This window comes from Dromiciops gliroides, chromosome 2, assembly GCF_019393635.1.
Source record: "Dromiciops gliroides isolate mDroGli1 chromosome 2, mDroGli1.pri, whole genome shotgun sequence".
NCBI lineage: Eukaryota > Metazoa > Chordata > Mammalia > Microbiotheria > Microbiotheriidae > Dromiciops > Dromiciops gliroides.
The window spans coordinates 516,338,994-516,365,159 of NC_057862.1; the positions used below are offsets into that span (position 1 = coordinate 516,338,994).

At 39.1% G+C, this 26,166-nt stretch overlaps 1 protein-coding gene across 1 annotated transcript in view; it reads left to right on the forward strand.

Annotated features, from left to right (window-relative positions):
* Nucleotides 1–2,319: 2,319 nt before the first annotated feature.
* MCPH1 (microcephalin 1) overlaps nt 2,320–26,166 on the forward strand; it is a 325,091-nt gene continuing 301,244 nt past the window's right edge. Inside the window, exons 1-4 of the mRNA XM_043988990.1 lie at nt 2,320–2,500; nt 8,253–8,344; nt 9,535–9,653; nt 25,167–25,254. Coding sequence (XP_043844925.1) covers nt 2,443–2,500; nt 8,253–8,344; nt 9,535–9,653; nt 25,167–25,254 — 357 coding nt within the window. The 5' untranslated portion in view covers nt 2,320–2,442. The remainder of the gene's footprint in view (nt 2,501–8,252; nt 8,345–9,534; nt 9,654–25,166; nt 25,255–26,166) is intronic.

Genomic DNA, 26,166 nt, shown 5'->3' on the forward strand with positions numbered 1-26,166 from the left:
TTTAACACCTTAATCTAGAATACAAGATTTAAAATGGGAGGTACTTTGAAAGTAAATCATTTGTTTCTTGTTGCCAGTGGGCTTCATGGATAAAAAGCTATCCGCACAGCCAGAAAGACCAGTGTCCAAATCCAGCATCTAACACAAACTGGCTGTTACCTGAGGGTGGGTCACTTAATCTCCATAAATTAGTGATCCATAAATACCTGAATTAAATGAATTACATTTGAGGGGTAACAGGCTTGTTAGAGAATATGAGTGTACCCTTTGAAAATATGGAGGGGGGAAGAGGAGAAAGGGAGATCTATAGCTGCTGGTAGTGATATGGGCTGGAATTAGGGGTCAAATTGATCATGAGTTGTCCCAAAAGAATTACAAGACTCAGTGACTCAGTTTCCCAAGTTTTATTGCAATACTGTGAGTGATCACAGGGAGAGAACCAGAAAAGTGGAAAGGTATCTATCGAATAGTGAAAGAAAAGACAGTTATATAGTATGGATAAATTGATTATCAGTCATTATAATAATCTCCATCTTTGGGAGGTACAGCCTAATTTGTAGTTCCTGGGGTCCTAAGCCAACACCCCAGGCGGGTACCTTTTTCAGTGGAGGTGTGTTTTGGGGGTTTACACGTCATAAGGTGAATCTGGGGACAAAGTTTGCCTTTTCTCCGCATGTCTCTTTCTGGTTCCCATGCTTAGTTTCAAAACATCTTCATTTATCATTTATTTCTAGTCTAAGTTTCTATAGCCTGTCAATTTTATCATTGTTATATGATCTGCCCTTTTATGTCCCCATTATGGATACTGATTACTCTGGGTAAGAGAACCTAGCATCCTGACTTGTAAGTTATCCATTAACTGGGGTCTGAATCCCTTTTAGAGTTCATATCTGAATTGGAGCTTGTGTCTTAGGTTTTTCTATTAACCCCTTTTTGCCTCCTACATCAGTAGCAATCAAAGGGACAGGGTTGTTGTTGTGTTTGTTGTTGTGGTGGTGGTGGTGGTTGTTTCCGGGCTTGTGCACTATTTAATGCAGGTAAGGCACTCAAGACAGTTCCGGACAGTTGACACAGTGAAGTTTAAAATTAGCTGTGGAATTGTAAATGCATGACTGTTTTGCTCTGTAACTTGCTTATGTCTTCAATGCCACCATGCCTCCCCAATGAGATCTAAGTCCAGTCTGGATGGGGTGGTAAAAGCATAGACCATTAATTTAGCGCTGGATGGGAGGTCAGGGATCCCCTAGTGACCTAATTTTGCGATTGAAGAAACTGAAGTTCAGAAGGGTTCAATGACTTGTCGTAAGTGACAGAGTAAGCAGGAGAGTCCGAACTTGTACCCTGATTCCAGGGTGCTTGGATGAATCCTGATTCGTCCCGCTCCTCCCCGTCTTTGAGTAGCCTTGGGCAAATTCCCTCTCTTCTCTGTGCCTTAGTTTCTCCCTTTCTGAAGCTAACAATACTCGCAGCCCTCTTTTTAGCCTCATTCTTCAGGGAAGCAATCCCTTTTGGCAAGAGACTTCAAGGAGCTGCACATGCAACTTTGTTGCAACCTGAAACTGGGAGTGACGGCTTGTAGTGAATGAGGCTGGAAGCGAGTCGCGACCCTACCATACTTAAAGACCCTTGACCTGCTGAATAACAGCAAGAACACGATTGTTTTGATGAGTTTAAAATGCTTAGGACTCAGTTCTTAGAGACTTGGCGGATCCGCTCAATATGCAGACAGCCAATACGCTGCCCTAGAGCTGGGGCGGAGCCAGATCGCGCGGGAGGTTTGAATTAGGGAAGCCTAGATTCAAGCCGAAACTTCTTATTTTAGTCTTGCCCAGCTTGTCTAGCTAGACTGGTTGCAGGGCCAGAAGCTATTGTTACTCCACTCCAGGTTTTAGTTGCCACAATGCGAGGGGAGGGGTGGCGCCGGGAGGGGATAGAGTCCGAAACAGCTTTTGTACCTTTAGAGAGAGGGCTGGCAGGTTACTTCCGTTGTTCCTTAAGTATACTAGGGGCATCATCATATTAGCAATCTACCTTTAGAGGCTGCTGTGTGGAAAGTATTTTCTAAGCCTTAAAGGGCAATGCAAATGTGTGTGGGGAAGTAGAACAAATAAGCCTTCCGGGCTTTAAAAAAAAAAAAAAGAAATTGTTTGGGGGAGGGATCGGAGAAAGTGCTCTTCCGGCCTCGGGGAACTGGGGGTGGGCGGTCCTTAAGGTTCTTACTAAAAGCGGACAATAAAGGGCAGTGGCCCCGCCCCTAGCTCATTTCCAAGTTTTTTGGGCTCCTGCCGGGGTCGCCACGGAAACGCGGAAAAAGTGGATTTGTTTTTGCCGCTAAAAACCAGGAAGGGTTTTAAAAGTTTGTCTCGGCGCACGCGCAGTGTTCTCGGTTTGGACGGGCCTCGGGCCACGGAGTAGGAAGCGTGGGCAGCTCCTGGCTGCGTCATGGCCGCCCCGGGTCCTGCGGGTTCCCCGCGACCCGGAGGCGAGCCCATCCTGAAAGGTAGAGAGACTTTGGGTTAGACCCCCCCCCTTCCCTCTTTTCATCCCATCCTGTCCCACCCCATCCTTCCTGGACAGCCCCCAGGTGTCGGGTCGTCGATTTCAGGCTTGCCGGGGAGGGGGGGCGCAGACGGCAAAGGGATCGGGAGAACAGATAAGGGGGGAGGGGGGGTGGTTGAGGGAACGATGGTTAAGAGCCCAGTGAAAGGAACGTGGAGATTGAAGGCATTGTCCCATTTCGTGCAGGTGGTAGACATGTCTAATTCACGAAAACTCCGGGCCTCACTTTCCTCATCTGTAAAATGAAGGGTTTGAACTAGAAGTCCCTTCCAATTCCAGGTCTGTGGTTCTGGGATTGAAGGACGGATCAGCGGAGTGCTGCGATATTGAGTTTGGAGTAGGCTGAAATTAACCCCCTTCAGTTTCTCTCTCCTCTCCCTCCCTCCCTGCCCTTACATCAAGGCTCCTCCATTCAGTTCCAAAAGCTACTCCAAGTACAATGAAAAGAACGCTGGAGAGTTTGCAGTAAAGGGACTTGGGTTCCAATTCAGGCTTTGCTGCTTAAGTCCCGTGACTGTAGACAAGTCCTTTAACGTCTCTATTTCTTTTCAAATGGACCTTATAGCACTACTCTATGCTAGTAAGCATTTGTTAATCATCTCTTGTACCATGTTCAAATAATGGGCTAAATACTTGGAAAGACAGATGAAAACAACAGTGTTTTGGGAGTTTATATTTTATTGGGGAGGGAGAGATGTATACTTACAATTAAATACAAAACTTATACAAAATAATTTTCCAGTAGGAGAGCATTAAAAAGTGGGAGGAAGGAAAGGCCTCCTATAGGGAGCTGGCACTTGAGCTGGAAATTACTATAAGCAGAAGGGAACTTTCCAATCTTAGGGGTCCAGGTGTGTAAAGGCCCAAGGATCCAGAGCTGGAATGCCTGTAAGGAGAACAGCAGGTACAGTGGGTCATTTTGGTTGGAAATGTAGAGTGTGTGAGGAAGAATAATGTCAGTCTATAAAGATACTTTGGAACCTGATTATGAAGGGCTTTGAATGCCATGTAGAGGAATTTGTGTTTGTTTTTTCTTTAGACAATAGGAAGTCATTGAAGTTTCTGGAGCTGGGGGGTGACAAGGTCAGACTTAGAAATATCAATTTGGGGGGAAGCTAGGTGGCAAAGTGAATGAAGCACAGGCCCTGGATTCAGGAGGACCTGAGTTAAAATCTGGCCTCAGACACTTGACACTTACTAGCTATGTGACCCTGGGCAGGTCACTTAATCCTCATTGTTCAGCCAAAAAGAAAAAAAAAAGAAATATCAATTTGGTAGCCGTGTAAAAGAGAATAGATTAGAGAGGGGAGAAACTGGATGAAGGGAGACCATTTAAGGAGACTTCAATAGCCTGAGAGCCAAAACCTGGGTGTTGGCTGTGAACATGAAGAGAAGAGCACCAAGGCAAGAGGTTTGGAGCTAGAATAAAGACTATTTGACAGTTAATTGAATATAGGAGAACAAGAAAGAGTTGAAAATGGTTCTCAAGTTTCAAATATGAATGGTGATGCCCCACAGTTCTCTCAACCTCTTATTTCCCTCAGTTCCTTAGCTCCTAAGACCTCTCAGTCATGGGATCACAGATATAGAGCTGGAAAGTACCTTAGAGATTATCTGGTCCAACCCACTCATTTTACAGATCAGGAAACTGAATCCCAGAAAGGTTAAATTACTTACCTGAAATTATACCGGTAGCAGGAAGGCATCTTTCAGCTTTATAACACTAGGACTGAGAGGGAGAAGTGAAGTTGCTGATGGGACTGAAAAGAACTGAGGAGTTATGCAACTAAAAGGGATGGATAAATTGAAGCTTGAAGGATCAGGAAAACTGAGGATCTCAGACCTGATGGCAAGGAGGAGACTGTTCTGAAGGAATGACTAAATCAGAGGACTAATTGTTTGAAGGTTTTGAGGAACCGAGACTGCCCAGGGCAGTTATCAAGGGTGGCAACAGCTGAAGCCTTTCTCTTCTCACATCCCTCCAACATCTTTCTTTTAATTTTTTTTGGGGGGGCGGTGGGGGCAATGAAGGTTAAGTGGCTTGCCCAGGGTCACACAGCTAGGAAGTATCAAGTGTCTGAGGCCGGATTTGAACTCAGGTTGTCCTTAATCCAGGGCCGGTGCTTTATCCACTGCGCCACCTTGCTGCCCCCCTCCAACATCTTTCCAACAATCTGTTTACTCCAGTCTCAAATGAAGCCTGTGGTTCTCCTTGCCAAGGACAGCACCTCTAGATGCACCCTTGGCCCCATCCCCTGCTGCCTCTTTCAGTTCATTGTCCCTGTCATTGCTACATTCTCTTTCATTTCAAACTCTATTTATTGGCTTCTTCTCTATTACCTACAAACATGGGTGTGTCTGCCCTAACCTTAAATAAAAACATGTCTCGTGTGTACATACTTATATGTACATATTTTCCTCCCCCATTAGAATGTGAACTTCTTGAGTGAAGTAACTGGATGATCTACAGGCATCTCAAACTCAACATGTCCAAAACAGCTCCTTATCATTTCCACAGAGCCCAAACCTTTCCCAAATTTCTATATTTCTGGTGAGGGTACCACTAGCCTTGCAGTCATCTAGGTTTATTTACAGAGTCATCCTTACTTTCTTCATTCTCTCTCTCCACATGTCCTTGATGACAAGGTTTTTCAAATCTTGTTATATCTATTTTCATAAAAACCTTTTGTCTTCACTTACATGGTCTCCACACTAGTTCAGGCCCTCATTACCTTTCACTTAGACTGTTAACCATAGTCTTATGATCCCTCCAGTCTCTTTTCCCCATCCCGGTAAATTCCCCAGTCCTCTGTAATTTTCCAAAAGCTTATATCTGGCTATGTTACACACATAGCTAGCTCTCCTATACACCCTGCACCATTCAAATATAAAGTCTTCCGTTGAGCATTTAAAACGCTTCACAACCTGGTCCCTTCCTCCTTTCTGACCTTTTTAATGCTTTTTTTCCCCTTTATAAACTCTAGGATCCAGCTACAGTGGCCTAGCTGCTGTTCCTCAAACACAATACTCCATTTCTGGTCTCTGTGCCTTAGGTACTGGCTGTTCCCTATGCCTGGGGTGTTCTTTCCTCACCTCTGCTTCTTAGAATTCCAGGCTTCTTTCAAGACTAGGTTCAAGTGCAACTTTCTGAAAGAATCCTTTCCTTCCCATTCCCTGCCCTAGGCTTTTTCTCTAAGCTTCCCTTTCATCTACTCTTGGTATTTTATAAGTACTTATTTCTTTACATATTGCTGCCCCATTGGGATGTAAACTCCTTGAGGGCAGTAACTGTTTTTGCCTTTCTGTATATGCCTTCCCTCCCTCACCTAGTAAACACAGTAAATGTTGATTAATTGCAATACTAACATCTCATCCCTTTTCCCCTGCTCCTCTTCCATCATCCACAATCAAAGCCACTCTAGGTGGATGGATAGTATCAAAAGATTTAAGAGCTGAAAGTCATCTTGTCCAACTGAATCCCATGCTGAGGAGAGGAAGGAAGGAAGTGACAAAAGCCCAAAGTGACTAATAGTGTACAATATTTTTTTCCATTATATGAGCTCTCTCCCTTCCTACTTCCAAAACAGTTGGTTTTTTTAAGGCTGTTTCATTTGTCCTACACCCTTTGCCCCTCCTTTACATATTGATTCTGCTTTAAAAATTAAGAATTTTTCCATTTTGTATATTTTTTTTGTATTTCTTTAAGCCAGCTCTAATTCTGTGAAACATAAATATTTCTTTTTTTTTAACAGATGAATAAACTAAAGCAGGAGAGATGTTTTGCCCAGTTTTTTACAGTTTGTAAATTCTAGTAAATTTCTAAAATGAGTTATTGATTTAGAGCTTTTGTTTTCCAGGCGTGGCACTTTTTAAAAATTATTATGTTGTAGCAATGAGACACTATAGCATAGTGGAAAATACACTGAATTTGGAGTCAGGGGACCTGGATTCCAGTCACTGCTTGGCCACTTAATTGTGTGATCTAGATTTGCTAGAGTCCTTTGAGAATTTCTCTGTTATTTGTAGGATTCAGTGGAGCTTTGAAAATGAAAATTCAAAAAGAATCCATAAATCGCAATTTAAGGGGAGGCTAGGTGGCAAAGTGGACAGCGCCTGAAGGCAGGAAGACTTGAGTTTAAATAGGACCTCGGGCACTTAATTAGCTTTGTGTCCTGAGCAAATCCCTTAACCACTGTTTGCCTGAAAATCTACTAGAGAAGGAAAATAGCAAAGTTTTCTTTCCAGTTTCTTTGCCAAGAAAACCCCATGGAGAGTAATGGTGTGCTATGGTCCGTGGGGATCACAAAGACTCAGATATAACTAAGATAATACTAACATACCCTGGGTTCTCCTGCCTTTCGTGAGGCTTGATAGTGAGATAGTAGTAGATTATCCCACTCACTATCAAGAAAAAACTAGTCACTGTGACATTAGGACCCTGATACAATCAGGCATAACAGAAAGAGTACAATATGAGAGCACTTCTGGGCTGGGATGACAAAGTAGGGAAGTAGACTCCTAAGAGAAATTACCTGCTTACCTTTTTGTTTAGGCTTATTTTTAGGGCTTAGTGTGGTTTAGGGGATAGACTTGGAGTCAGAAGATCTGTGCCTGGCACATTACAGGAAATCACTAAATAGTTATGGATCAGAATTGTATTGAAGATCTCAGTAAGATTCCCTTGTTCTGCTACTTAATAGCTTATGAAACCATGGACAAGTCACTTAATCTTCTTGAGTGTTAGTGTCCTCATCTGTAAAATGGGATTAATAATGACTGCCTCACCTATCTCAAGGAGTAGCTGAATCAAAATGTATGTAAAGTACCCTGTGAAACATTATGATGTGCAGATGATTATAAAGGTTTCTGAAAGCCTACTTTTCTCTTTCAGTACATGTACATGGTCTGTGCATATTTGGATCAAGTAATCCATTGAATACTAAAATTAGGATTTTTAAGCAATTCCAATTTCTTACTAATAATTTTTTTGTTATAACTCTTAAATGAGCAGCACAAGGATAATTTCCACACCATCTTTTCTCCCTGTTTTCTGGCGAATGTGTTAAAAAGCAGCAAAGCACCTAAAAGATAAACCCCAAGGAAAGAGAAAGGAGTAAAGGAGCTAAATCCTCCAAAAATTAGATAATCAACATCCACATAATTGGGTTCCTTTATTAAGTACATCCTGGTGAGAAGTATTATTAGTTGTTTTTTACTGCTGTTGTTGTTTTTTGTTGTTCAGTTGTTTTTAAGTGACCCCATTTGGGATTTTCCTGGCAAAGATACTGGTTTGCCATTTCCCTCTCTAGCTCATTTTACAGATGAGAAAACTGAGGCAAACAGGGTTCGGTGACTTGCCCAGAGTCACACAGCTAGTAAGTGTATGAGTCTTTCTGACTCTAGACCCAGCACTCTATTCACTGCACCATCTAGCTACCTCATAGTAGCATGTATGGTCATTTGGAAAATAGGATTGGCTATTATATTAGTCAACATTCTGGTCAATTAATATGACATTACTTAAACTCTACTGGCAGTGGCTTACCACTGACACACCTGGTAAACACATTTGAAGAGCAAAGGTAAACTTCCTGGTCAGAAGAGGGACTCCCTGACAAAATTAAAGTATTCTGAAATTCTTGGAGAAAGGGTTCAAGGATTGTACAGTTCATGTTAATATATTTCTTTTTCAGATGTTGTTGCATATGTTGAAGTATGGTCATCCAGTGGAGTAGAAAATTATTCAAAAACATTTATGAATCAGCTTCTGGATATGGGAGCAAAAGTAAGTGAAATTAATTACTTTTATTCTCAGTGTGCATCTGACCCTTCTTCAATCTCTAATGAAAGGTACTTTTTTCCTGCTTTGAAAATTCCCAGTGATTGTAGGACACAGAAAAGATCAGGTGGTAGGGTGACAAAGTGTTGAATAGATTATAGGATCATAGATTAAGAGCTGGCAGGGAATCCATCCCCTTCATTATGTTAAATGTTAAAGCCCAGAGAGGAATAGCAGCTTGCTCTGAAACACCAGGGTATAAGCAGCAGAGCTGAGATGAGGGTGCCAAGGAATGCTCTTTCTACTCTTTTACCAGGCATTTTATTATAACAGCTCTAAAGGAATTATCTTGATTCTTTCATTGCTATGGAATTTTACTGTAACGGGTACTTTAATGGATCTGTGATTCCAATCATTCAGTTGTTAAGTATTTATTTATTGCCTAGAATGTACCAAGTACTGTGCTTGGATAAAGGATATAAGAATACAAAGACAACAGCCCTATAGGAGCGTCCATTCTCAGAATAGTCGAGGAAGAGATGACATGCACAAATGTAGAAATATGACAAAACACATAATAGATATAAGATGATAATGGAGAGGAGAGGGAGACACTCATGTGGAAGATCATGACATACCTGGTGCAGGAAGTGAGGTAGGCATGGTTTATATTTATACATTAGTATAATTATTTTGGGTGCTGTGTGGCAGACAGTTTGGAGTGGGGAGATACCTGAAGCTTCGTGTGATCAATCAGAAGGCTATTGTTAGTCCAGTCAAGAGGTTATATGGGTTGGAACTAGATTTGTGCCTGTGTGAATGGAGAGAAGGCTGTATGTGAAATATGTGATTGGACACGTGGAGTGAGAATAAGGATAGCACTGAGGTTGTGAACTCCAGTGATTGGAAAGATGGTGGGACCCTTGATAGAAATAGGTTTAGTTGGAACCGTTTCCAATCCATCCTTTTCATAAGAAATGATGAACTTAAAACATTCACAGAAACATGGGAAAACTTATATGAATTGATAGTGAACAGAACCATGAAAACAGTATATATGATGAAGGTAGAAGGGACCTCAGTGGCCCTCTTCTCAACCCATATAGACTTGTGGGGGACCTAGGGGTCTGGAACATTTTGTGTAGTCACACTTGGTTAACATATTGTTTACAGTTTCTCTTTTTATGATTCCACAGGTTTCAAAAACTTTTAACAGAAATGTAACACATGTTATATTTAAGGAAGGATATCAGAGCACTTGGGACAAAGCACAGAAGTATGGTGTAAAGCTCGTTTCAGTCCTGTGGGTTGAAAAGTAAGTAGTGCTTAAAACAGCATCTCGGAAATCAACTTTTTTTTTTCTTTTCAATGCATAAAGTATATTAAATCTCTTTTCTAGAACACCTTTGCTGCAAAACAGTTTTATAAAAGCATTTCATTCTGATGACCTATTAGTGTAATATATCCAGATAGTTTTATCTTAATTTTAGAGAAAGTAAATTTCATACTTTAAAGCAAATATAAAAAACATGCTGCTTGTTCACATACATTCTAGAGTCATATAGATCAAAATAATATTTTCTAAGTCTTTCCTAGTCCTATGGGCAGAGGTTGCATTTTGGCCTTTGAGGTGAAATTCAGAGAAGCAAGCCAGCTTTCCCTTCTGTGCTCACTTCTCATGCAGTCCTGCCTTGGTAGGATTAATTTATGGAGTGCTAGGACCATCTTTTATTTACCTGTGTATCTCATTCAGTACCTGATACTGGTTGTTGAATAAAGAAGTGGACAATGGGTAGGTGTTAGAAACACAATAATGGGCTATGGGTACCTCTTATGTAATCCACTACTCAATTCCCCTTGAGGGTCATGGAACATATCCATAATTCCTTTGTCTTGTCTTTTGTTATTTAGAAATGGATATGATAGCTCACATTTATAGAACCTTCAATGTACTTCAAAGTCCTTTACACATGTTATCTTATTTGATTAGAATAAGAATACCACAGATTGCTTCCTATACGTCTCCTTGTATTCCAGTATACTTCCAGTGTTTGATTAGAATGGGAAGGGAAGAAAAATGATAAGATTTTATAGCCTGCTCAGAAAGCACTAGGGAGCCTGGAATTTTATGTTAAAATTCAGACTGGCCAGTTCTGCAGAGTGTAACACCAGGAATGGGATGAACATAAATGCTATTCAAGCACCATGGTTGTTCCTGGGCCAGTGCATTGGTTCTGGGATTATGAAGAATAATGACATGACCCTATACTTATTAGTAACGACATCATGTTAACACCAACATAATGATGCTAGTTCACTTGTATATATGATGCGGACCATAAACACCTGCTATGTATATGCCAGACACTGTGCTAAGTAAACACTTATTTATTGTGGGGTTTTTTGTTTGTTTTGTTTTTTGTTTTTGGAGGGGTTTGGGGGTAGGGCAGTGAGGGTTAAGTGACTTGCCCAGGGTCACACAGCTAGTAAGTATCAAATGTCTGAGGCTGGATTTGAACTCAGGTCCTCCTGAATCCAGGGCTGGTGCTTTATCCACTGTGCTACCTAGCTGCCCCCAACACTAATTTATTGTAAATATTATCGCATTTGATGCTCGCAAATGTGATATTATTAGTCCCATTTTATTTTTGAGGAAACTGAGGCAATCAGAGGTCAATTGACTTGTTTAGGGCTGCACAGTGAGAAGTATAATAGGTGAGAAGCTCAGATCTTCCTGATTCTAGGCCCAGTGCCCTTTCCACTGTTTCGCCAGCTGGAGAAAATGTATAAAGAAGAATAAAAACTGTATTTAATAACACTCTTAGATCTCTCATCCATATAGGGACTCCCTTTAATGGTACAGATTAGAATTCCTCTATTCCCAATCTTGTAGGATTTTTCTACAATTTTAATATTTAGTGGATACTAGTCTTACACTCAGTCTGTGCATCTTTTATTCTTCATTCTTGCTATTGGTTTCCCTTGCCTAAATTCTTTTTGCACTCCAAGACATTCTCCACACAGCTTCCAAAAAGATATTCCTATTATACAAGTGTAACTATGAGCTCTAGTAGCTCCTTATTCTCTGGAATAAAATACAAACCTCTCTCTTGGCATTTAAAGCCCTTCACAGTGTGATTCTAGGCTACCTTTCCAGGCTGATTATACATGACTCCCTTTATCTACTCTACATTCTAGCCAGGCTGGCTTATGTACTTTTACTCAAGTATAACATTTTACCTCTAGTCTTCATACCTAGAACACCTACATGCCTGGAATTCACTTCCTCCTTATCTCTTCTTAGAATCTCTAGCTACTTTAGCTCAACTCAGTTGCAATCTTATCTTCAGTGACTTTCTTATCCCTCTTCCAAAATTACTCCTTGAATCTCTTGAAATGTAAGCATCACAAGGGCTGACTTTTTGGGTGGGGGAAGGGCATGGGGGGGCCCATCGGACAATGCCTGGCACATAATAAATAATAAACATCGTAAGGCAGCTTGGAGGCATGTAAATTATAGTCTGTGGTCCTGAATTAGCATCATTGTGTTGGTGTTAATATGTCCTGTTATTGATAATTATAGAGTCAACTCATTATCTTCATAGTTATTCAATATTCATGGATTCAATACACATTTATTAAGCTCTTACTATATGCCAGGCACTGTGCTGAGAGGCAAAAAGCTTACAATCTAATGGTGGAGACACCATACAAACAAATGCATCCAAAGCAAGCTCCGTACAAGATAAATAGGAAATAATTAAAAGAAGGAAAGCACTGGAATTAAAAGCTTCTTATAGAAGGTGGGATTTTAGATGGAACTTAAAGGAACAGTCAACAACAGGGAGGTCAGTAGTCCAGCAGAGGAGGGAGAACATTCCAGGGATGGAAACCAGCCAGAAAAATAGCCATAGTCATAAAACCACCAACCTATTGCTCCAGGAACAACCATGGAGTTTGGGAATAGCAATTAATGTCCATCCTATTCCTGAAGTTACATTAAATGAGATCCACCCACTCTGTGGAGAATTGGCCAGTGAATTTTTTTTCTCCTTTCTTTTCTTTCTTTTCTTTTTTTTTTCTTTTTCTTTTTCTTTTTTTTTTTTTTTTGGTGCGGGGCAATGAGGTTTAAGTGACTTCCCCAGGGTCACACAGCTAGTGTTAAGTGTCCGAGGTTCGATTTGAACTCAGGACCTCCTGAATCCAAGGCTGGTGCTTTATCCATTGCGCCACCTAGCTGCCCTGGCCAGTGAATCTTAACACAAAATCCTAGACTCCTTATTTCTTTCTGGGCTGGCTATAAAAACTTTATCACTCTCTAACCTGCTGGAAGGTATCTAGACACCCTGCCTTGGAGGCAGGTAGGAAGAAAGCTTTAGGGAATTAGAGTTTGGATTTATCCCTTGGTGTAATTTTGTCCTTGCAATGTTATGTAGATCTGCTGCCTTTGTCCTAAATTGTTATTTATTCTTCTTTGTCCTTGGGGAGATTGAAGTTCCTTTGCAAGTTTCAGCATGTCTTTGTGTATCAGTTTGTTGCTGAAGGGATTTGGGAGTTTCTTGAACTGGTTGGGTTAAGAATTGGCAAATGGTGAGCATTGACCTCAGGCTAGTACTTAAAATGGTGTCTGAGAGTATTTCTGAGATCCAGTTTATATTTGGCAGTAAAAGGACCTCAGGGATAAGATCATTAACTTATAGATCTAAAATTGAAAGGGACATTAGTCTCTCTTCCTGTCCCCATTTTACAAAAATGGAAACTGAGGTTCAGTGAACTTAAATGACTCACTCAGTCTCAGAGAAGTAGGATTTAAACCCAAGTGCTATGTTCATTGCTCTTCCCACTGTACTCTCCACAGTAGGAATAATAGAAATTCACAACAAAAAAATTATGGAGGGGGCAGCTATGTGGTGCAGTGGATAAAACACTGACCCTGGATTCAGGAGGACCTGAGTTCAAATTCAGCCTCAGACACTTGATACTAGCTGCATGACCCTGGGCAAATCACTTAACCCTCATTGCCTTGCTTCCCACCCCCCACCCCCACCTCCCCAAAGAAATTATGGAGAAAATTCTTGAATGCTCTCAATACTATAAGCATATAATACAGTACAAAGAGGAGTGACTCTGGAATCCAAGGGTCTGAATTCAAAGCCCACTTCTGAGAATGATTACCTGTGTGACCATGGGCAGTTCCTCTAACCTCCTTGGGCCTCAGTTTTCTCCCCTGTAAATTGAGGAGTTAGGATGCAGTAGCCCTAGAGGTTCCTTTCAGCTCTACATATGGGATCCTATGAACCTTCATTAAAGTTTGAAATAGGAGCAATACCAACTGATTGTAATTTCTTTTCATTTACTCTATCAACCCAGAAGTGTTAATGAGATGTTTCATTTTCATGTGGACTAGGTAATCTCTAAAAGTCTCTTCTAGTTCAAAGTTCTAAGGATCTATTCCCAAAATGCAGAGAAATAGAAGAAAAACAAAAGAGTAGGATAATAATCAAACATAATCCCAATGTTAGAGGCTCCCTCCTGACCAGAAGGTGTAGGGCATGCTTTGGATGAACTTCTCAAGCTCATTGCTCCCATGCAGATAAACATCATTCCTGCGTGGTCCAAATCTAGAGTTATACTCACCAGTATACAAAAACTCAATAGGTACAGGTTTATTTAGTGACTTGTACAAACATGGTTCATATCAGACAGAGTGCATAGGACATCATGGTACCCACCATTAAGCAGCTCTTAGTTCAGAGGCTTATCAGCTTCTGTTAAAGCATTCCCTAGGGAGAGCTTCCTAAGGGCTTATAGGCATTGTATATCCATGGCAGTATTTCCATTCTAGAACTCCTCTGTCTCTTCGGCTCATCTAGCTACACCTATTTTGTAAGCTCCTTCTGAGTAGGGATTGTTTATTCTTTGGCTCCCCAGAGCCCAGCACAGTGCCTAGAACAGAAGCACATGCTTGTTAGTTGCTTATATCTTTCAGTGCCCTAACGATGTTGTTTTTTTCAAATAACACTGCTTGACTTTCAGCCCTTGCCTCTTGGAATTTTTAGCAGATAGTATCACACATCTTTGGTATGGAGTCTTAGCCTGCCCTTTATCTCCCTTTATTTTTCCTTACCTTTCAGCAGATGTCTTCTCTGCCATCCACTGTTCTCATTCTCTGGTGGAGAAGAGATTGGGCAAGCAGTCTAGCATACCCGTCTTTGCAGAGCGTATTTGTAGTTTGATACCCATGTCCACAAGGGTACCTCCATTTCTCTTTTCTTGGCTTGACATATGAGCCTTTACAAGTGGTTCTCCAGTTACTTGTTGGCTCATGGTGGCTTATCACAGCTTGCAGCCTCCCTTTCCCCTTCCCCTTTAGCACCCTGTGGGTCTAGTAACAAGAGTTTTAACCTGTTTTGAGTCATGTGTCTTTAGGGTGATGCTTAAGTACCCCTTCTTAGATTGATGTTTTTAAATGAATAAAATACATAGGTAGTTTGGGTTTTATAAAGCCAATATATTTTCTAGCATCTCTTTTGTAATCTTAGCTCAAGGTGTAGGATCCTCTGACTCTCCAAGGCAGTGGTGTAGGACAAAAAAAAAAAAATGGATCCTTGTGGTTTGCTTGTTGGCTTAGAAAGCCACAAATTAATTTTATGTATGTTGTATTATATTTTAACTTATTTCATTAAATATCTCCCAGTTAGATTTTAATCTGATTTGGCAAGAAGTGTGTGGATTTTGAGTTTGACACCTCTGTTCTAAAGTATCCTTTGGTGCAATGGTGTCAGCTCAGAAACAGGATCGCTACACCTTCTATCAGGATTGTTGAGGGCTATATTTGACTTATTTTGAAAATGTAATGTTATTTATATTTTATCGTATTTTTATTTACTTTGCTAAGTATTAGCCAATTACATTTTTGAATGTTTCAGACCACACTCAGGAGTGTTGTGGGATGTATGCAGAAGTGTGTTTGACACCTCTGCTCTGGTGGGTTTAAGACCCACCATATTCTGTAATGATTTTCCATATCCTTCTCTGAAGATCTATGGCTGTGGGCTCCCTTGAGGTATTCCCACCTTGATACCTTGAGTAAGAAAGATTCTTCCTTATCTGGTCTTCAGTTTTCTTCTAGGGCTTCATTCCTTATACTTTGTCCTAGAAGTCTACTTTCTCCATCCTCAATTATAAGCATTTATTAAGAGCTTATTGTATTTCATGAACTGTGCCCCTAGGGGATGGGGGTGTAAATTTTGAAAGTCTTTTTCTCTCTGCCCTCAGCCTGAGAAATTTTCATGCATAAATGTCCCATCCCTTTCTGCCTAGTTAATTTTCCTAAAAGCCCTGGCTATTTGATATAGCCTGTTCTACTCATATCTCCATATACTGCCCTAGCTGGAGACATGTGCCATTATCTTTGAAGTTGGGTTGTGTGTCAGCTATCTTCAAGATTCCACCAGACTCAAATCCTTTTCCTATTCAAAAACTTTGACTTCTGCTGTGCTTTTCAAGGTCCTGTTTCTCATGAAGGTTTCCAGCTCACTGGCAAAAGTGAGATAATAGATATAGTCTGAGACCAGTGAATATTTCCCTTTTTTTCTAGTCTTACTAGTTCGACCAGCATCTCCATGTTCTCTGGTGGTATTTGGTGGAACTCAGCTGCAGCCACCCAGTTTTCTCCTTTATTAGAGATTTATAGTAGGGAAAAAAATTAAACAGACAACAGTTAATATGATCTTAACCTCTTATCAAATACATAGTCACAGAGTATATTTTAGAGTTTGTTTTGTTTTGTTTTGGGTGAGGCAATTGGGGTTAAGTGACTTGCCCAGGGTCAAACAGCTAATAAGTGTTAAGTGTCTGGGACTGGATTTGAACTCGGGTCCTCCTGAATCCAAGGCCAGTGCTCTGTCTACTGCGCTACCTAGCTATCCCTATTTTAGAGGGTTTATAAAGTAAGGTGGAGATAAATTAAGGGTGGGAAGAGGAAGGGAATAGGCAAGTGCTGAGAAGGAAGATGGTTCTCTTTTCCTTTGAAGGATAATATACTCCTAAATAATTTTAAAAGATTATTTTTATTTCATGGCAATTATTAATTAGTATTTGACTGAAGGTAAAGAAAGGCTTTTAAAACATGAACATTATGACAGTGATGTAAACTGAAACAGAATTTACTGGCATTTGAAATAAAAATAGTTAACTAAATAAGTAGTTGATTTATTTTTTGCAAATAGTTTAGGAAACAGTAATAATGCCAGCTAACACTTAATATAGTGCTTAAAGGATTACAAAGTGATTTTTTTTACATGAAATCTTTCATTTGAGCTTCACAACAAACCTTGTGAGGTAGGTTGTATAGGTATTTTCCAGATGAGAAGCAAGCTGGGAGAAGATGAAGGACTTCCCCTGAGTCATAAAACCAGTAAATATCTGATGCAAGGTTCAAAGACAGGGATTCCTGGGTTTAAATAGAGCATTCTATTTCTCCTGTTGCCTCTCTGTTTTACAAAATAAATGACTAATTTTAATCCCTATCTAGTTTGCTGTGGTATTCCAAAAAGCTGCACTTGAAACGTGTAAGATCACTAGGTGTCGCTAGAGTCCTGTTTTGTTCTGTTGATTCTGGGAGTAGTGCCAGACAGCTGAGAAACAAGACAACATTAACTATCTCCTTCTGTGGACAGGATGAATGATTAATCAAGCAGTAGTGACATTCTTTCAGTAGATTCAGATGAAGCTAGAAGCTGTGGAATTGGAAATCATTTTGGCCCAAATTTATAGTCACTGCAGAAAAACAAGACTCATGGAATCACAGGCCTAGTTTTTGGTGCAATGTTTCTCAAAATATGTTATCTTTAATCACATTATTACTTGTAATTCCTTTTCAAATACTTTTTCTTTTATAATCTCTCCCTCTCACTGCTCTCCCATTGAGCAAATTTTAAAAATAAAATAAAATAGAGTCCTCATTATTTACATGCATTCATGTACTTGTCTAGGTTATGTTTCTTCCTTCCCCCCAGAAGAGCAGAAACTTCTTGAAGGCATGGACTTCCTTTTTTAAAATTTTGAATCCTCAAGCTCCTAGCATTTTCCTCTGTACCTAGTAAGCTCTTAATAAATACTTGTTGAATTGAACTGGTTTTAGGATTATTTTTAACCTAGTCAACAGGTTAGGGTTCCTTTTACATAGTGAACTTTCCATTATCTCTTATAAGGTCCTTTGGTTTGAGGGTGATATTCACTACTGTGACAGATAAAATTTGTGTGGGTGTTGTGCCAAAGGGTTTTGTGTGCCATTGCACCTGTTTCATACTATGGTTATACCTGAATCAATTAACAAGTATTGAGAGCCTGCTTTGCTCCTATAATTGTCTAAGTGCTATGGAATTACAGGAGCAGTATAAGACAAAACCATTGTTGAATAATACGTCCTCAAATACATAGTCACAGAGTATACTTTAGGGGTTTTATAAAGTAAGATGGAGATAAATTAAGGGTAGGAAGAGTAAGGGAATAGGCAAGATGTGTTAGACCAATCAATCAATAATCATTTTTTTTAATTATTACAATGAAAAACTGAAAGATTTTCCTTGGAAAGAGCAATGGATTTGAAGTCCCAAGACCTAACCTGAAGCTCAGCTTTGCTACATGCTAGCTTAGTGGCCTTGGGCAATTCACTTCACCTCTGAGTCTTAATTTCTTTATACAGTGGAGGTAATGGTTGTATTACCTCCCACAAAAGGTTGTTGTGAGGGTAAATAATGTATATAATGCACTTTGCAAACCATAAAACACAATGAAAATATAAGATACAGGGTGGGGAAGGATTAGAAGGGGAGTGTAAGCAAAAGATATTGGCTGAGAATAAATGTGCTATGTTAGGAAGACTGAAGAGGCTGACCTAACTATAGTTTCTATAGGGAGTGATGGCTTTGGAGGAGAGAGGGAGACTGATGACTTTTGCATAGCTTTACCTCTCAAATCCAATTAATTAATCAGCCAGTCAGTCAGGGCATCACTCTTATATTGTCTTTGAGCACCTTCAAAAGTGAGGACCAGCAGCAACAGTGGAGATCTGATGAGTAGGTTGGGGCTTATAATATACCGCCAATCTCATTTAGGACTTGAAGTAAATTCAGAATTGAAAATCGAGTAGGATAGGACTGGCCTGAGGAGAAATATGGAATTGGGTGGGGAGTACAGATAGTTCTGGGAATAAAGTTGGGTGGCACTAGAGGCCGAGGAGCAGTTTGGAAAGAAAGTTGGCCTGGGAGAAGGGCAGTGGCCTACAGAATGAGGAGAGACTTATGAAGGGAAAGGTTCAACATGTTTTATTGTAAAAAATGATACAACAGGGGCAGCTGGGTGGCTCAGTGGATAAAGCAACAGCCTTAGATTCAGGAGGACCTGAGTTCAAATCCAGCCTCAAATACTTAACACTTACTAGCTGTGTGACCCTGGGCAAGTCACTTAATCCCCATTGCCCTGCCAAAAAAAAAAAAAAAAGGTTTGGATTTTGCTGGTGTTGAAATAAAAATTAGTCACAATCTGTTCTTTGATACATCTCTTCACCACTAGATGGCGAGATTTTACCATCTTGTATTTTAGTAGCAAAGTAGTGAAATGTCTTTGTCACCACAGAACATATTTTTTGAATAAGATGGTCATAAATATTTGAGTTATTTTTATTAAAATGAAAGTTAGGGTAGTCCTGAAAATGTAGTTTCAAGATTTTAATTATGCAGGAAAATACTGGCATTGAAATCAGAGAACCTCAGTTCAAATTCAGAAAACCTGTGTGATTGTGTATTTATCATTTAACATCTTTGGGCCTCAATTTCCTCATCTGTAGGATGATAATGTTGGACCTTGTTTAGATGTTTTCGGTTGCGTATGACTCTTCATGACCCCATTTGGAGTTTTCTTGGCAGATATGACAGTGATTTCCTTCTCCAACTCATTTTACAGATGAGAAAACCAAGGCAAACAGGGTTAAGTGACTTGCCTAAGGTTACACAGCTAATAAATGTCTAAGGCTAGATTTGAACTTGGGAAGATGAGTTTTATGACTCTAGACCTGGCGCTCTATCCAATATGCTACATAACTGCTCATCGTGGGACTAGTGGGGCTCTGAATCACTCCACAAGCAATCAGTAAATAGTCACTTTGTGTCAAACACTTTACTAAGTGCTAGGGATACCAAAAAAAGGGCAAAAATACTTCCCTTGTTCTCAGAGAGCTCACATTCTAATGTGGGAGACAGCATGTAAGTAGCAAACAAAATATATAGACTTAAAGGATAGACTTAAAGGAAGATAATATTAGAGTAGAGGAGTTAAGTGAGCAGAGCATTCTTGGCATTAATCTTTAAAGCTAGGAAGATCAATTAGTCTCTGTGAGTGTGTTGTTTTTTAAAAACACCTTTATTCTTTTTACTGATTTTTAGACAGAGCCATTCTTTTCAACATACTCTGCCTCATTTTCCCTATATTTAAAATGGCATAATACCAACCATCCTTATGAGACTACAGGGAATAAGGGAGTTTGTTTTAATATGCTTTGTAATAGACAATAACAGAAAATATTCGAACTTTCAAAGTTTACAGTAGTTTTGGGTAATAAATTACCAGTACATTTACGATTATGATTTTCTTTCATTGTAAATTCCAATGTTTCCTTGAAAGCAGAAAATAAGACTAGTAAATCTATATATTTAAGTAGTAATATCCTGAAAATTGTCAGAATTGTGCAATGTAGTTATAGCCTCCCTATAATAGGAATGTAGCCAAAGTTGTGGGTTCAGTCCTTTTATAGACCAGTTTTACTGTATTTGCTTCTTACTATACCCAGCCAGCATGCAAATATGTATTGTTCATAGAGAAGACTAGGCAAGATAATATGATTGAGTTGCAGTAAATCCATTCCTACTACTAGAAAAACAACTCTGAGTACATTCATGATAGGTGGTGGTTAGTTGTTATTTTCATATGCAAAAAGGTAGCCCGTTATTATATTAGGAAACTATTGTATTAGTTAACTCTGTAGTATAAGAGCCACCCTATCACCACTTCTCTTTCTTTCATCCTTATCCTCCTCAACCCAGTCCTGCCCAGTGCTTCCTCTGTGCCCTCTAGAATCCCTAGTCTGTAGTGAACAAAGTTCCCTTCATTCTAATCCTCTTTGTCACTCTTCCCATTTACTAATCCACAATGACAACACTGGCTAACCTGTGTATCACTGGTCATCCTCTCTTGTACTTGTTATTCAGTTATTTCTCACTGTCCCAAATGACCCCATTTGGGGTTTTTTTGTTTGTTGGGTGTTTTTTTTTGCAGGGCAGGGAGGGTTAAGTGAGTTGCCCAGGATCACACAGCTAGTAAGTGTCAAGTGTCTGAGGTTGGATTTGAACTCAGGTCCTCCTGACTCCAGGGCCAATGCTTCATCCACTGCGCCGCCTAGCTGCCCTCCATTTGGGGGTATCTTGGCATGAATTCTGAAGTGGTTTGCCACAGATGTAGCACAGAGGCAAATGGGCCTAAACTACTTGTCCAGGGTTGCACAGCTAGTAAGTGGCTGATGGTGAATTTGAACTTGGGTCCTTCTGACTCTGGGCCTGGCACTCTATCCACTGAGCCACCTAGATGCCCTCAGTACTGCCTGTCCCTTCCTTTACCTGTCACATACTTTTTCTGGAAGGAGTTAGAATACATGTTGTTCCCAACTGTCACTTCCAGACTCTTCCTTTGCCATCCAACTTGGCTCCAACCTCAATGAAAAGTATTCCCCTTTCCACGTTCTTCAGTCCACCCAAACTGTCCTTTCTGCTGCCCTACACATGCCTTCCCATCTCTCAGTTCTGTGCCTTTGCACTGGCTGTTCCCCATGCTGGAAATGTTCTTCCTTCACACGTCTGCCTCATGGAAGCCCTCCACTCGTTCAAGATGCTGTCAAGCACCACTCTATACATGAACAATTCCCTGAGCTCCCCAACTACTAGAACTATCATTCCCAAACCCCCTTGTTTTTACTACTCAGGATTTATTCTTTTTATAGTTATTTTGTTTATTTTGAACATTCATTAATTTTTTTAATTTCCAAATTCTCTCTCTCACTCCTGTCCCTTTACCACCCATTAAGAAGGCAAGCAATATAATACCAGTTACTGTGTATACTTTTTGTTTGTTTTGTTTTTTGGGCAGGGCAATGAGGGTTAAGTGACTTGCCCAGGGTCACACAGCTAGTAAGTGTCAAGTGTCTGAGGTTGGATTTGAACTCATCTTGAATCCAGGGCCCGTGTTTTATCTACTGCGCCACCTAGCTGCCCCCTACTGTATATACTTTTACCGCCTCCTGCATTCGAATGTAATCTCCTTGCATATAGGGATTGTTTCATTATTTGTAGCTCCAGTGCTTAGTATGAGACCTGGTACATAGTAGGTGCTTAATTAATATTTGTTGATTGATCATTTAGTAGACTATAAGCTCCTTAAGAATAGAAACTGTCTTGTGCATCTCTATATTCTTATGATTCTTAACCCAGTGTCTTGGAGATAGTAGAAAATATTTAATTGAACTACATTGCAAAAGAAGTAGCTAGTTCTCTGTCTAGCTATCCTGTCAACCATTTCCTTTGAAAGAAATGTACCATAATGTGACCCTGTTCCTCTGTATCCCAAATATTCCTTCAGCTATATTCCTCTGTGCTGTGGTGTCACATTATACTGTGGTAAACACTTAATGTTTGTTGTTTGGGCTAAGTATGTTGGGATATAATTTATAAGCAATGAAACCCAACACTGGAGGTGTTGTGGAGAAACAGGTGTATTCATTCATTACTGGTGGATTTTCAAATTTGTAGAATCTTTGTGGGAAGCAATTACACAATGAAAGTTAGAAATAACGTTTCACCTAATAATTCAGTTGTTTGTTAGATGCCTTGAAAGTGTTATCAAGAACAACAAAAAGAGCTCTCTGGTTAGTGATTTTCATAACATCATGTCACTGCAAAAAAAAAATGGATGCAATCTAAATGTTCAGAAATGGAGGAATGGTTAAATTGTCATAAATAATTTGATGGACTACTATAATCTCATTTTGACTACAAAATATCAGGGGAATGAAGAAATATGGGAAGAATCAATGAAGATCAATGAAAGCAGAATTAAAATAGCAGGTTACACATTAAGACCACATAAGAAAAGTTAATGACAAATTCCTTCAAATTAATCATTTATAATGTAAAAATAACTAAAATGTTTATTTGGTTATGTTGAATGTTCAATACTGTGTTCTTAATGAAACACTCAATTTTAAAAAATAAGATCAGTCTGTGTACTGGCATTTGTATAGCATTTTAAGGATTGAAAAGTGTTTTTGATATTTCATTGACATTGACTTTGGAATCTAAGCACCTGAATTCAGATCCTGCATTGAATACTTTGAATGACTCTAGGCAAATCATTTAATCTCCTTGGACCTTAATTTACTTATGTGTACAGTTTTGGACTAGAGGATCCCTTCCAGCTATAGGTCTATGATATTATGCCCAATTCTGTGAAATAGGTACTAAAAGTATTTTTACTATTTTTACAGATGAGGAAACAAACTATAGAAATAAAGTAACTTATTCTTGGCATATAGCTAGTATCAAAGGAGAAAGAGTCCTGTTTGCAATCTCTCCTGATTCCAAATCCAGCACTCTTTGTTAACCTCCCTAAGGAGGTCTGATATTTTCCCAAGATATTTGTTAATCCAGCTATAAATGGCCAGCAGTTTCGACCCTCTTCTCTCTGAGACTCTGAGTGAGTCATTTAAGTTCACTGAACCTCAGTTTCCATTTTTGTAAAATGGGGACAGGAAGAAAGACTAATGTCCCTTTCAATTTTAGATCTATAAGTTAATGATCTTATCCCTGAGGTCCTTTTACTGGCAAATATAACCTGAACCTCAGAAATACTCTCAGACACCATTTTAAGTACTAGCCTGAGGTCAATGCTCACCATTTGCTAATTCTTAACCCAACCAGTTCAAGAAACTCCCAAATCCCTTCAGCAACAAACTGATACACAAAGACATGCTGAAACTTGCAAAGGAACTTCAATCTCCCCAAGGACAAAGAAGAATAAATAACAATTTAGGACAAAGGTAGCAGATCTACATAACATTGCAAGGGCAAAGTTACACCAGGGTTAAATCCAAACTCCAGTTCCCTAAAGCTTTCTTCCTACCTACCTCTAGGGCAAGGTGTCTAAATACCTTCTAGCCATTTAGAGAGTGATAGTTTTTTATAGCCAGCCCAGAAAGAAATAAGGAATCTAGGATTTTGTACTAAGATTCAGTGGCCAATTTTTTTATAATCTGTATGTTATAAGTCATTTGGTCTATCTTTAACTTTGCCTCTGATAGTATGATTGGTATGATACTTTGAATCTTTTATCCATTCATGATTTGTAATATCATGCATTGATCATTTGGAAAATAATGATTCACTGAGTTATGGAGATCTTCCAAATATTGACACATTTCATTATGCAATACCTACTATCTCATAAAAATTTTTAAGTTTTAGGAAGCTATCAAACTCACAGTGATAGATATAGCTTTCCAATATTCTAGTTTTGACTTGAAAGCCTGAATTTTATTGTTAGCAACTAACACTGTCAGCTATTTTCATTGATATGACAACTCCCTTTTATTCATTTTTTAAGAAAATATGTGCCAGATACCCAAGTCTAAATAATCTTATTTTTGTCAGTTATTCTTTCAAGTAAAAATAATATTCCATGAAAAAAGTGGCTCATTCTGCTCACAACTCACACAATTACACAAGGACTTTTTCAGTGTGCAGAACTACTTTATGTGGGCTTCCCAACTCATCACACTGATTTAACTCAAGGGTTAAATTAAGACCTAATTGGGGGGGGGCAGCTAGGATAAAGCACCGGCCCTGGAGTCAGGAGGACCTGAGTTCAAGTCCCGCCTCAGACACTTGACATGTACTAGCTGTGTGACCCTGGGCAAGTCACTTAACCCCAATTGCCTCACCAAACAAAAAAAAATTAAGACCTAATACAATTAGTAATTTTTATTGTTTCATCAAGGATATTATTAAGTAAAACTGGCATTTAATTTTTTTTTTTACTTTCAGTGTATATTGGTGAAGAATACAGTGATGACTCATACAGTTTATTTGCTGTCTTGATATGTGTGAAAGCATTGTTTTACCAACTATTACTTTTGCACCATTGGTGCAAATGTCCACATGGTTGGTAAAGGATAAACCAAGAGATTCAAATAAAATTATTCAACACTTTGAATATTTCTGCACCATTTGTGTTTGTTGCCAAGCATTCATATAAAATCTTTGATGACTAGTTGGTGCTGCTACTGGATGAATATAAACAAAACATCAAATCTAGCTATATCTTTAGAGTCTTCTATTTGTTAGTATAAGTTAAGTATAATTTTTCAAAGATTTTAACTCTGTCTTCATGTTTGCAGCTAAATCTTTAATTCACAGGTTATGTAGCCCCTGGAATATTCCAATGAAATTAATTTTGACCTCACAGACTCCCAAAGTCTCTGGGACATTCAAGGCTCCATGAACAATACTTTAAGAACTGCTGGCCTAGAACACTGACAACTTAAGTGACTTGGCCAGGGTCATACAACTAGTATGTGGCAGAGTTGAGACTTGAACTCAAGTCTTTCTGATTTTGAGGCTTGATCTCTATCTTGTTTATATTGCTTTAATTGTTATGGTTACAAGTTGAACACTTTGAATGTTATAGGTTGTGGTTATAATGAGTTATAAAATTTATTGTACAGATGCAGGTTAGCTGGTGTACGTGTTGATGAGTCTTTATTTCCTGCAATCAACAGTAATGAAGGATTACGAAGTCTAATTAAAAAAAAAGTGAGTATATAACAATATGTAACTTGAATGTACATACTTATAATTGTGATGTACTCATTTTATGTTTTATATTCACAGAGAACATATTTAGACATAATTTAAATTCACTTAAAGCTGTTCTGTATGTTCTGGTTTTGATCTCATGTTGATTTGAGTCAGGGTCAGGAAGACTGTTGCAATGTTGAAGATAAAATGATTATGAGAAAACTAATATGAGCAGGTATTATGACAGATATCTCAGAGATCTCTTCTCTCAGGTGTTTTTTGTTTTGTATTTTGGTAACATTTCTTTTGCTATTTTAAATCGGAGATCCTGATCCAGGGTAGGAAAGGGACTTTTCAGGATGTCTCAATTATAGTCTCTGAACTCTGATAAAGGCATGGTAGTGGTACTTACAGAATTCTCTTTTAGAAGAAAGTCACAACTTGTCCCTTATATTTATTTCATTTTAAGCCAAAACTCTTTGGTTCAAGGTTAGAAGTCATCTCACATACCCTACTCCCATGTCCTTCAGCTAATTGTAGTGAAGAAGAACTTTTTACATTTAAATGTTGCCTTGAGTTGGCAACATCTTTACCAAGGCTTACTTTTACCTTTTGTGTCTTTCCTTTTGTCACAAAACACTCACCTTTCCCAACATTTCTGTAGGTTAAAGAATGGCTGAATAGGAAGCAGATGGTGACCTTAATAACTCATCATATAAAATATCATACTAGGTACTGTGGGGAGTTTTACAGAAAACTTAATTCCTGTTCTGCAAGAGAATAGAATCTAATGGGAGAGATAAATAGCATTTTAGGGGTTGTGGTGAGAGATAATAAGGCAAATGTGTCCATACTTAAGGATTTTATAATTTGTGATATTCTTCCTTTGAAAAGCTAATGCCAATCCTTATGTCTTCTTGTGAAAAT